Consider the following 12,727-nt stretch of genomic DNA (forward strand, 5'->3'; position numbering starts at 1 on the left):
ACCACGGCCCGGGGTCCTCCCCGCCGCCCCCACCACGCTGCCCCCCCCGCCTGGACCTCCAGCACCAGCCCTGGGTCCAGCTCCCCGAGCGGCACCCCTGCCACCCACACCACCTCCCTCCCCGCGCCGGCCAGCTCCCCCCCGCCACCGGGGCCACCTCCGACACCGCCCTGCCCCGACACTCGGCCCCCCCTCCCCGACCACGGCCACCCTGCCCACGCCCCCCGCGTCCCAGGCCACCCGGGACGCCACCACACTCAGGGTCACCACGGCCGCCCCGGCACCCACACACAGCGCCCCCGCGTCACCTCCGCACCTCCCCTCCACCGTCCACCCCACACTCACATCGCCACCCACCTCCACCTCCGTCACGCCCTCCTCCCCCCCGCCCCCCTCCGCCTCCGCCTCCCCTCGGCGCCCCTCCCAGCCACAGCCCCGCCACCACCACCACCACCGCCACCAGCGCCGCCTCCGCCCCGTCCACGGGGGCCCCGACCCCACGGCCCCCTGGGCTCCACGCTCGCTCCCGCCCCTCCGCCCCCCCCCCCCGCCACCACCACCGCCCCCCCCCCCCCCCACGACACACACCACACCCGCCCCCCTCCCCCCACCACCGCCCCACCCCCGTGACATCCATGTTCACCAGTACCCACAGCACCCCCGCGCCTCCCCTCTCCACCAGCCCCGCGGACCTCCTCCGGGGCTCCTCTCCCGCCCCGACCGCCGTACCCGCCACCCAGGCCCAGATCCACCTCCGGCCCGGCTCCACTCCCTCCCGCCCCCCCACCTCCGGCACCCCCCACTACCTCTCCCCCGCTCTCCCGCCCCTCCACACCCCATCACTCTCCCCTCCCTCCCACCCCGCCACCCCACACCCCACCCGCCTCCCCGCCCCCCACCCCACCTCCCCCCCCCCCCACCGCCCTCCGTGCCCACCCCCCGTCCGCCCCCCCCCCCCACCACGCTGCCCCCCCCGCCTGGACCTCCAGCACCAGCCTGGGTCCAGCTCCCCGAGCGGCACCCCTCCACCCACACCACCTCCCTCCCCGCGCCGGCCAGCTCCGCCCCGCCCACCGGGGCCACCTCCGCACCAGCCCTGGCCCCCCACTCGGCCCCCGCCTCCGCGACCACGGCCACCCTGCCCACGCCCCCCGCGTCCCAGGCCACCCGGGACGCCACCACACTCAGTCACCACGGCCGCCCCCGGCACACCACACAGCGCCCCGGCCGTCACCTCCGGCACCGTCCCCTCCACCGTCCACCCCACACTCACATCGCCACCCACCTCCACCTCCGTCACGCCACCTCCTCCCCCCCCCCCTCCCGCCTCCCCCTCCGCCTCCCCCTCGGCGCCCGGCCTCCCAGCCACAGCCCCGCCACCACCACCACCGCCACCAGCGCCGCCTCCGCCCCGTCCACGGGGCCCCCACCCCCCGCCGCCCTGCTCCACTCCGCTCCCCCCTCCCCCCAGCTCCCGCCCGCCCCCCCACCACCCACGCCCCCCCCCCCCCCCTCCCACACACACACCACGCCCGCCCTCCCACCACCCCCACGCCCGGCTGTACTCCATGTTCACCATACCCGCAGCACCCCCGCCCCTCCCCTCTCCACTCCACCACCCCGCGAACCTCCTCCGGCTCCTCTCCCCCCCCCCCACCGCCGTACCCCCACCCACCCCATGCCACCTCCCGCCTCCACTCCCTCTCCTCCCGCCCCACCTCCCACCGGCCCCACTACCTCTCCCCCGGCTCTCCCGCCGCCATCACCACCCGCATCACGTCTCCGCCTTCCCTCACCACAGCCGCCACGCCCACCCACACGGCCCCGTCCCCGGCACCCACCACCACCTCCACGCCCGTGGCCGCCCACACCCTGACGTCCTCCACCAGCGGCCCGGGGTCCTCCCCGCCGGCCCCCACCACGCTGCCCGCCCCCGCCTGGACCTCCAGCACCAGCCCTGGGTCCAGCTCCCCGAGCGGCACCCCTGCCACCCCACACCACCTCCCTCCCCGCGCCGGCCAGCTCCGCCCCGCCCACCGGGGCCACCTCCGACACCAGCCCTGGCCCCGCCACCTCGGCCCCCGCCTCCGCGACCACGGCCACCCCTGCCCACGCCCCCCGCGTCCCAGGCCACCCGGGACGCCACCACACTCAGGGTCACCACGGCCGCCCCCGGCACACCACACAGCGCCCCGGCCGTCACCTCCGGCACCGTCCCCTCCACCGTCCACCCCACACTCACATCGCCACCCACCTCCACCTCCGTCACGCCCTCCTCCCCCGCCGCCGCCTCCGCCTCCGCCTCCGCCTCCCCCTCGGCGCCCGGCCTCCCAGCCACAGCCCCGGCCACCACCACCACCGCCACCAGCGCCGCCTCCGCCCCGTCCACGGGGGCCCCGACCCCCACGGCCGCCCTGGGCTCCACGCTCGCTCCCGCCAGCTCCGCCCCCGCCCCCGCCACCACCACGCCCGCCCCCGCCCCCCTCCGCACGACACACACCACGCCCGCCCTCCCCACCACCGCGGCCACGGGGCCCGGCGTGACATCCATGTTCACCAGTACCCGCAGCACCCCCGCGCCCTCCCTCTCCACCAGCCCCGCGGGGACCTCCTCCGGGGGCTCCTCTCCCGCCCCGACCGCCGGTACCCGGGCCACCCAGGCCCCGAGTGCCACCTCGGCGGTGGCGGCCGGCTCCAGCTCCGCTCCGCCGCGCCCCCACCTCCGGCACCCCGGCCACTGACCTCTCCCCCGGCTCTCCCGCCGCCATCACCACCCGCATCACGTCTCCGCCTTCCCTCACCACAGCCGCCACGCCCACCCACACGGCCCCGTCCCCGGCACCCACCACCACCTCCACGCCCGTGGCCGCCCACACCCTGACGTCCTCCACCAGCGGCCCGGGGTCCTCCCCGCCGGCCCCCACCACGCTGCCCGCCCCCGCCTGGACCTCCAGCACCAGCCCTGGGTCCAGCTCCCCGAGCGGCACCCCCTGCCACCCACACCACCTCCCTCCCCGCGCCGGCCAGCTCCGCCCCGCCCACCGGGGCCACCTCCGACACCAGCCCTGGCCCCGCCACCTCGGCCCCCGCCTCCGCGACCACGGCCACCCTGCCCACGCCCCCCGCGTCCCAGGCCACCCGGGACGCCACCACACTCAGGGTCACCACGGCCGCCCCCGGCACACCACACAGCGCCCCGGCCGTCACCTCCGGCACCGTCCCCTCCACCGTCCACCCCACACTCACATCGCCACCCACCTCCACCTCCGTCACGCCCTCCTCCCCCGCCGCCGCCTCCGCCTCCGCCTCCGCCTCCCCCTCGGCGCCCGGCCTCCCAGCCACAGCCCCGGCCACCACCACCACCGCCACCAGCGCCGCCTCCGCCCCGTCCACGGGGGCCCCGACCCCCACGGCCGCCCTGGGCTCCACGCTCGCTCCCGCCAGCTCCGCCCCCGCCCCCGCCACCACCACGCCCGCCCCCGCCCCCCTCCGCACGACACACACCACGCCCGCCCTCCCCACCACCGCGGCCACGGGGCCCGGCGTGACATCCATGTTCACCAGTACCCGCAGCACCCCCGCGCCCCTCCCTCTCCAACCAGCCCCGCGGGGACCTCCTCCGGGGGCTCCTCTCCCGCCCCCGACCGCCGGTACCCGGGCCACCCAGGCCCCGAGTGCCACCTCGGCGGTGGCGGCCGGCTCCAGCTCCGCTCCGCCGCGCCCCACCTCCGGCACCCCGGCCACTGACCTCTCCCCCGGCTCTCCCGCCGCCATCACCACCCGCATCGCGTCTCCGCCTTCCCTCACCACAGCCGCCACGCCCACCCACACGGCCCCGTCCCCGGCACCCACCACCACCTCCACGCCCGTGGCCGCCCACACCCTGACGTCCTCCACCAGCGGCCCGGGGTCCTCCCCGCCGGCCCCCACCACGCTGCCCGCCCCCGCCTGGACCTCCAGCACCAGCCCTGGGTCCAGCTCCCCGAGCGGCACCCCTGCCACCCACACCACCTCCCTCCCCGCGCCGGCCAGCTCCGCCCCGCCCACCGGGGCCACCTCCGACACCAGCCCTGGCCCCGCCACCTCGGCCCCCGCCTCCGCGACCACGGCCACCCTGCCCACGCCCCCCGCGTCCCAGGCCACCCGGGACGCCACCACACTCAGGGTCACCACGGCCGCCCCCGGCACACCACACAGCGCCCCGGCCGTCACCTCCGGCACCGTCCCCTCCACCGTCCACCCCACACTCACATCGCCACCCACCTCCACCTCCGTCACGCCCTCCTCCCCCGCCGCCGCCTCCGCCTCCGCCTCCCCCTCGGCGCCCGGCCTCCCAGCCACAGCCCCGGCCACCACCACCACCGCCACCAGCGCCGCCTCCGCCCCGTCCACGGGGGCCCCGACCCCCACGGCCGCCCTGGGCTCCACGCTCGCTCCCGCCAGCTCCGCCCCCGCCCCCGCCACCACCACGCCCGCCCCCGCCCCCCTCCGCACGACACACACCACGCCCGCCCTCCCCACCACCGCGGCCACGGGGCCCGGCGTGACATCCATGTTCACCAGTACCCGCAGCACCCCCGCGCCCTCCCTCTCCACCAGCCCCGCGGGGACCTCCTCCGGGGGCTCCTCTCCCGCCCCGACCGCCGGTACCCGGGCCACCCAGGCCCCGAGTGCCACCTCGGCGGTGGCGGCCGGCTCCAGCTCCGCTCCGCCGCGCCCCACCTCCGGCACCCCGGCCACTGACCTCTCCCCCGGCTCTCCCGCCGCCATCACCACCCGCATCACGTCTCCGCCTTCCCTCACCACAGCCGCCACGCCCACCCACACGGCCCCGTCCCCGGCACCCACCACCACCTCCACGCCCGTGGCCGCCCACACCCTGACGTCCTCCACCAGCGGCCCGGGGTCCTCCCCGCTGGCCCCCACCACGCTGCCTGCCCCTGCTGCCAATTCTTCCCCCATTACTTCTGCTGTCTCTAAGACTTTTACTCGCAGCACAGTGTCTTTCCCTATCACGTCAAAACCTACAGATTTGTCCACAGCGACTGCAGCAGTTTCTACTAGTAAGCCTGCATCAACGTCTTCACCTTTTATTAACAGTGATATCACTGCCACTGGCAAATTCACCATATCCCCTGACATTTCCACTTTTTCTACTTTCTTATCAAGCACTGTTTTCAGTCCCTCCTCTTCAGAAAATTTCAGGAGTGCTTCCACCCTTGTCATTTCCACTCCTATCCCAACCACAAAACAAATCCCTTCAGGCATTACCTCTTCTGATGTATTCTCCACAAATAGCATTATCACATCCACAAGCACCTCACCTCCATCCACTTCTTTCACCCCTTACACCTCAAAACATATGACTCCATCTTTTGTTCATACGAGCAGCCCTATCCCAACATCAATCAGTATCTCCACCTCCAGCAGCATCACTCTTCCATTAAGTACCACTTCTACCCTCACCTCCAAACCTACGCTTCCTAGCGATTCTGTAACTCCTTCAAATATCATCACTCATTCCCCCACCTTGCACAATACAGATGCATCATTCAGTGTCATCAGCACCTCTTCCTCAATGCCTCCTGTGACATCCTTTTTCACCAGTACCCAGAGCTCTGCCACCCCCTCCTTCACTACAAGCATTACTCTTACATGTGCAGGCTCCTCCACCACGTCTACCAGCAGTACCAGGATCACTCAGACAGAGAGTCCCACCTCATCTGCAAGGAGCACAAATGTGATGCACACAATTGGTGAATCCACCTTGGCATCCACTATCATTGATACCTACATGACAGCTACAACAATAGGACCTCCCTCTTCCACTCAAGCTACTACACAAATAGCCAAGACGAGGGATGCAACGTCTCTTGCTTCATCCACTTTGAAAACCAGTCTCACTCCTACCAGTACCATTTATTCAGAGTCTCTCACGACAGACATTACTTCTACTTCTGCAGTCACATCAACAGTTACTCCAATGAATACCATCCATTTTCAGACATCTCCCAGCTCTACTCCAGCGACCACCAGCACCATCCTTACATCATCCACAAGTATGCCTCCATCATCTTTTTTCCCAGCCACAGAGCCAGTCCCTAGTGGGACCTCTGACACTACTACTCTGTCCACCTTGATCCCCACAATCCTTACTACCCAAGCCTCGTCCACTTCTCCATATCCCACTAGTACTTTCACCACTACCAGGTTAGAAACCACTCCCACCTCTTCAACCTTAGCTTCCTCCATCACAGCAATTTTCCCCACTTCCTCCACCACAGAAGTAGCGAAGAGTGGGACCACAAGCATGATAACAACACCCACCTCGAAGATACCTCTCAGTACTTTAAGTGTTTCTCCCTCATCACCTTTCCCTATGTTGAGTACTTCCACTAGCGCAGTAATGACCCCTTTTAGCACCATCATCTCCTCTTCAATACCCACAATAACAATGTCCTCTTCTCTATCTTCCATTAGTGCAAGTTCAGTGCTCACTACAACTACTAAATCTTTTCCTACCTCCTCGCATATCTCCAGTACAGAAATCACCAGGTCTTCTTCTGTCAGTGCTTTTCCCACTCTTTCTATGTCTGAAACTACAAGAACTTCTCCAACCATGTCTCCCCTAATGACCTCTCCTACCAAAACAACCACTGTATTGACTCTCTCTTCCACTACCCAGTGTCCAGAATCTATATCAGTTACTATAGTGTCTGCTTCTCCCACTACACCATGTATAGAAGTAGATACAAATAATGAAGTTACTTCTATGTCTACCGTCCCATTATCCATTTTCACCTCTACTACTGAGATGGCCACCTCCCCCATTTCCACCGTGGTGACAACTGGGTTTCCTGCCAAAACGGATGCTTCTACTTCAGTTCTGGAAACTGAGCCCACCCACGTAACGGATGCTCCCAGTTCTATCAGCACTGGAACCATCTCCATTAACACAGTTTCGACAAGCACACAGAGGCCCAGCAGCGGAATCTGGATGAGCACCAAGTCTGTAATTATCCCACGTGTGCCTGGCCTCACTAGCCTCCCACTGATCATGAAACCAAGGAGCAGCTTTTCAACTGCCATGATGACTTCAAGCAAGCTGACACGCCGCACCCCATCCGCAACCAGGACTCCAGGGATACTGATGACCAAGACTCTCCCCATCCTTACGTCCCCCAGGAGAACTTCGATCACTACTCGGATGATCACACAGTCTAGGTTGACCACCACGCCAGGTTGGATGTCCCACCTCCCTGTCACATCTCCTCCCTTTCCTGTTAAATTCCCGTGACGAAGGTCAATCCTGTCCTGTCCGGAACTTTTTTTTTTTTTTTTCTCCCCTGTGAACACTCAGGCACTTGTGACAATGGTGGCACCTGGATGCACAGCCGCTGTTTCTGCCCCAGCACTTTCTATGGCTCCCGCTGCGAGTTTGCCGTGGAACAGATGGATCTGGGTGAGTTGCTGTCTGCACTTCTTCCTGGGAGGTATCACTGACTCTCCCTGAACCCGGCCACTCTGCCTCATCCCTTCATCCCTCCCTTATCCCTCATGCTATCCCCCCCCCATACCCTCCCCTCCAGAAGAGAGCTGGGGCCACTCTCTTTCCTGGGACTGCCTCCCAGTCTGGACTGCTGGGAGTCATATTAATTCTAATTTCTGCTGTGACAAATTATCATAAATTTAGCAGATGAACAATGCACACTTATTACAATTCTATAACAGTCCGGCATGAGTCTTGCAGGGCTAAAATCAAGGTGTTGGCAGGGCTGGGTTCTTTCTGGGGGCTCTAGGCGGGAATCTGTTTCTGGGCCTTTCCCAGGTTCCCAAGCTCCCCACATACCTTGTCTCAAGGCCCCCATGTTCCATCTTCCACGCCAGCAACAGTGCATCTCTGTGCCCTTTTTCCATACTCACATCTTCTTCTGATTTTGATTTCTGCCTCCCTCTTCCACTGCTAAGGATCCTTGAGATTATACTGGGTGCACCTGCAGAATCCACATTAACTTTCCTACATTAAAGTCAGCTGGTTAGTACTCTTAATTCCACGTGCAACCCTGATTCTGCCTTGCCACTGCCAGGTAGTATAATATATTCCCAAGTTTTGGGGAACATACATAGGCATCTTTGGGGGCTGTTATTCTACCTCCCACTGGTCAGATGAGGGAGAGGCCTGAGTGCCATACATTCTGACTTCCAGTTTTTCCCTCATCAAAGGACATCTCATCCTAAAATTCCTACCTCTCTCCCTCCTTCTATTCAGTCAGTCCTCAAGGAACATGGAGAGGGGCCATGGAAGCAGCCTCTGGGTTGGGGTGGTGGTGACATCAGACAGGGGTGGATGGTGAAGTGACCAGAGCAGGGCGTGCCTTGTGCAGACACAGTGGACGCTGATGTGCGCATGGAGGTGTCTGTCGACCAGGAGTTCTCCCCGGACCTCAGCAACAACACTTCTAAGGCCTACAGGGATTTCAGGAACACCTTCCAGGATCAGGTGAGGGGGAATGGGAGGGAACTCAAAGGTTGATTTGATTCTGCCTCCCTCTTCCACTGCTAAGGATCCTTGAGGTTATACTGGGTACACCTGCAGAATCCACATTAACTTTCCTACATTAAAGTCAGCTGGATTTGAACTTGGGCTTCTGGGTGGCCCCTGGTCTGGAGGGTCAGACATGAGCCCAGGATCCTTGGCATTTCAGATGCAGAAGGTTTATCAAAACATGCAGGGGTTCAAGGATGTGGAGATCCTGTCCCTGAGGTAGGAGACCCTTCTGGGGCCATGGGGGCTGTGCCAAGTGGCGGGGAGGGGGCCCAATGAAGGGCTGGAGAAGCCATCTTTTGCTTTTGGAATCATCAGATTTCACAAAGCGGGATGGAGGGAGGAGGCAAGGGGACCACTCCATGGGGGATATTTTGCGATTATTTTCTAGAGTCATTTCTCTGTAGGAGAGATGCCACTCATCCTCTATGAGCATGTACGAAAGAGAACAATTGCTTGGGACATAACAGGGAGGTGGTATGTGAAGGCTGGTGGGACGCCTGCTGTCTGGCTTATGGCTGAGCTCTCTGGTTGGTACCTGGTCTGCTGGATGGGTCAGCAAGCATAAAGCAAAGAGTCCAGGAGGGCCTGGTTTGATTATGGCCAGAGGTAATGAAAAGAGAATGTCAATCATTTCTTGTCCTACCTCCTGAGGCAGAGTTGCTGGCAGCCCCTTCTAGACATAGCGTGTCTGGAATCCCAATTCATTGTCTCTATCTCCTTCCAACCCACCACCTATATATTTAGGGTTATTCCGCAAATGCACTTCTACAGGCCTATGGTGGCCTGGACCTGGGCACCTTTTCAGGCCCCCTGCTCCCTTGCCCCCCTCAGGAATGGCAGCATTGTGGTGGACTATCTGGTCTTGCTCGAGTTACCCTTCAGCCCCCAGCTGGAGAGTGAGTATGAGAAGGTGAAGGTGGCCTTGAAGGAGGAGCTCTGGAAGGTCAGCCAGGATGGAAGCGGTTGCCAGAATGACCAGGGTGAGCACAGGCTGGGGGCCTTGGGCTCCAGGGAGGAGTCAGGGTCACAGCCTCCATCCCAGCCTGCTCCAGCTCAGACAGGGGCCTCTTGGGGTCAGGTGCTGGCCCTGTGCTACCTCTGGCAGGTTGGGAGAAGAGACACAGGTCCACAGCCAATGGGGTCAAGGATGGGGCTAAGGAGGGGCTGGCCAGAACCTCTGGGCTGCGGAAGAGACAGTTCTACCCAAGGTTTCCAAGGTTGCCGAGGAGCCCTGATTATTTCTATTTTGGGGAGAAGAGGGACCAAAGGGACCTTCCCTTGTGGCCCATCCACACCTCCCTCACACTGACAGGGCCCTCTCTGCCCCTCCCTGTGTCCCCCCAGTCCTGTGTTTTAAGCCTGACTCCATCAAGGTGGACAACAATACCAGGACGGAGCTGTCTCCGGAAGGTGAGAGGTGGGGAAAGGGGGTGAGTGGCCCCAGGAGGCCATGACCCCTCCCATAAGGGATATCTGCCCACGGAAATTCCCTAGGGAGGAGGGGGGTTACCTTTCCGGGGAGGCGAGTGGTGAGGCGGCGTCAGCGCTGCCTCTCTGGCCCTGGTCAATAGCTTCCACCTGGGAACCAGCCCGGAAGGTGAGAGAGGGGCCTTCCCTCCCCTCATCTACCCCCAGGGTCAACCCCTGCGCTCCCCACTCTGGGAAATGCAGTCCTCACCCATTTTCAGTCATTATAGCCAGGCCCCACGGCAGAGCGGACCAGGTCTTGGCCTCAGCAACTCTTACTTACCCCCCAGCCGTCTGTCGCCGGGCCGCTGCCGAGGGCTATGAGGACTTCTACTTCCCCTTGCTGGAGGAGAACCGGCTCCGCTGTGTCACCAAATGCACGACGGGCGTAGACGACGCCATCGACTGCCATCAGGGCCGCTGCTTTCTGGAGAGGAGCGGCCCCACTTGCCGGTGAGGCCCTGCTCCTCGGCCCGCCCCTCGTGGAGCCCCGCCCACCTGTCCCCCATTGGGCCCGGGGCCCGGAAGAGGGAGGGTGGGCGTGACCTATGACCCCTTCCTCCAGCTGCTTCTCCACCGCTACGCACTGGTTCTCCGGCCCGCGCTGCGAGGTGGGCATTCCCTGGATGGTGCTGGTTGGAGGCTTGGCGGGAGCCTCGGTGCTGCTGCTGCTGCTGCTGCTGGTGGCGCTGAGCTTCATCGTCACGCGCTCCCAGAGGAGGGGCGGCCAAGGCGGAGGCCAGTGAGTGCGCTGGGGGTGGGGGAGACGGGGCGGGGGACGGTGGGGGCAAAGAGGTCCCAGATGGGGTGGCCCAGCCCTGACGGCAGCGTGGTGCTCGGACACAGGTCCTGGGACAACAGGAAGTGGTTCGAGACCTGGGATGAGAGCACCGTGGGGACTTTTTCCAACTTGGGTTTTGAGGATGACAGAACAGGTGAGTCCTATTTCCTGGGGAAAGGGGATGGGGCTTTCCTGGGCACCATTTCGGCCTGGGCAGGACCAGAGGGTCTCTCTTGCCCAAGAAAAGCATATACTTCCAGGCCCGGAGCTTGCCTCGAGGCTTCCCCCCCACGCCACCCCCACCCCCGGCCCTTCTAGGGCCCAAGCAGCACCCCTGGGGGGGGGGGGCGTCACAGGGGCCCCCACAGACCCTGCCTTCCTCACATTTCTGTCTCTCCCCACCTCTTGCATCCCCCTCACTCCGCCCCCCACCTCCCCACTTTCTCCTCTTTTCTCTTTCTAGTTAAAGATGGAAACCTCCACGTGGCCTTGGAGAAGGTGAGGACACCAATGTGAGGGTGAGGGGGGAAGGGGGTTGGTAAGGAACTCTCCCACGTCCAGTCCCAGGTGTCCCCCTCCCAGGGCAGGGGGCTGGGCTGGGACCAGGAGGCAGTGACCCCCACCCCTACCCCCAAGCCAGCGCCAGCAAGGCGGCTCCTTATTCTCACTCCCTGTCTCCCCGTATCTGTGGCAGGTGCACATCCACAGACCTGAGATGGCCTCTTCCTCACTGTGAGCCCCTGACAGTGGGAGGAACCGTCTGCGCTGCCTTTGAAGAGATGGCCATGGACTTGTGTGGCTCAGTCTCCTGGTTTCCTTGGGCAAAAATCCAACTTCCCTCTGACCCCCTGTCTTCTCCCAGCTTGAGTGAAACCCACCTGGAGCCTAGTTCAAATCCAGGTTCTTCCACTGTGGAAACCTTGGGCAAGTCAGTAACGCCCCCACACCTCAGTTTTGTCACCTGTAAAATGGGTGTGTCACCCTTGTCCTGACGTCTCGTGTAGCTATTATGAAAACCAGATGTGCTGGGTCAGACCTCTGTCCCAGTGCAACTTCCTGTGTCAGCCCTCGTGCTGATACACGGCTTCTCTCCCAGTGCCCACGGCCTTCCCTGGGGCTTAGGCCTCAAGCTCTTATATTCCTGTTACATCCTTACTGCCTCTTTGTCACCCTGAAGCTGTAACCAGCCTGTAGCCCGTCCCATTCTCCTACCCTTTCCTTATGTAACCCCCTGCCGCACCCCTTCCCCCACCCCTTAAACTCCTCTGAACCCACCCACCACATGCGGAAGTTTTCCAGCTGGGGATCAAACCCGCACCAAAGCTAACACTAGATCCCCAACCCACTGAGCCACAGGCGAACTCCCTGAACCCACTTCTTTAGTCACTCCTCCCCCACCCCCAGCACCCAGCCCTATCTCCCCGTCTCAGTACTCTCCCTTCCCCCATCCTTGTACCCGTAGCCCTAACTCCCCCCATCTCAGTGCCCCAGTCCTAAATCCTCCCTTCTCTCCTGCCCCCCATCCCTAGCTAGGTACAGGTGGCTCCGCATCTTAGGACTCTCAGCTGGTGCTCCCTAGGCCAGGTCCCCCATTCCAAGGCTCCATCCCTTCCTGTGACCCCCCAAAGGCCCTGGATCCCAGTGGGTGGGGGGTGGGAGGTAGATTTCCCCCGTCCCTGAGAATGAGGGGAAGTGGGACCCTGAGGTGGGAAAGCTCCCTCACCCCTCCTACTCATCCCTCAAGGCTCCCTCCCTCCCTTCCTGCTCCTCCCCCTCCCCCCCCACCTCTCCTCCCCCTTCCTCTCCCTGGTCTGGCCCCCATCCCTGCAATAATCCCTGAAGCCAGAAGCCCCCAGGGGGGCCTCATTTGGGCACAGGAAGTCTGTGAGTCCCTAGTTCTCCCAAGTGAACATAATAGAGCATTCATTGTA

General features: G+C 63.9%; 3 protein-coding genes across 3 annotated transcripts; 2 read left to right on the forward strand and 1 right to left on the reverse strand.

The window, feature by feature from the left end:
* Positions 1-1,733: 1,733 nt before the first annotated feature.
* LOC125126932 (elastin-like) lies at positions 1,734-4,962 on the reverse strand. Its single transcript, XM_047779268.1, has 5 exons — positions 4,522-4,962; positions 3,523-4,227; positions 3,043-3,222; positions 2,648-2,990; positions 1,734-1,957 (listed from the first exon to the last, which is right to left on the reverse strand). Exons 1-5 carry the CDS (start codon positions 4,960-4,962, stop codon positions 1,734-1,736), a joined length of 1,893 nt encoding a protein of 630 aa, XP_047635224.1.
* Positions 4,963-5,362: 400 nt separating this feature from the next.
* On the forward strand, positions 5,363-7,224 carry LOC125126933 (flocculation protein FLO11-like). The gene is made up of 3 exons (XM_047779269.1): positions 5,363-5,606; positions 5,835-6,403; positions 7,045-7,224. Exons 1-3 carry the CDS (start codon positions 5,363-5,365, stop codon positions 7,222-7,224), a joined length of 993 nt encoding a protein of 330 aa, XP_047635225.1.
* A 162-nt stretch (positions 7,225-7,386) lies between these two features.
* On the forward strand, positions 7,387-12,727 carry MUC3A (mucin 3A, cell surface associated). Its single transcript, XM_047779270.1, has 9 exons — positions 7,387-7,462; positions 8,385-8,500; positions 8,706-8,764; positions 9,380-9,528; positions 9,893-9,958; positions 10,306-10,468; positions 10,862-10,950; positions 11,260-11,294; positions 11,491-12,727. The coding sequence occupies exons 1-9, from the start codon at positions 7,387-7,389 to the stop codon at positions 11,530-11,532; spliced, it is 795 nt and encodes a 264-aa protein (XP_047635226.1). The 3' UTR covers positions 11,533-12,727.

Source organism: Phacochoerus africanus, chromosome 5 (genome assembly GCF_016906955.1).
Source record: "Phacochoerus africanus isolate WHEZ1 chromosome 5, ROS_Pafr_v1, whole genome shotgun sequence".
NCBI lineage: Eukaryota > Metazoa > Chordata > Mammalia > Artiodactyla > Suidae > Phacochoerus > Phacochoerus africanus.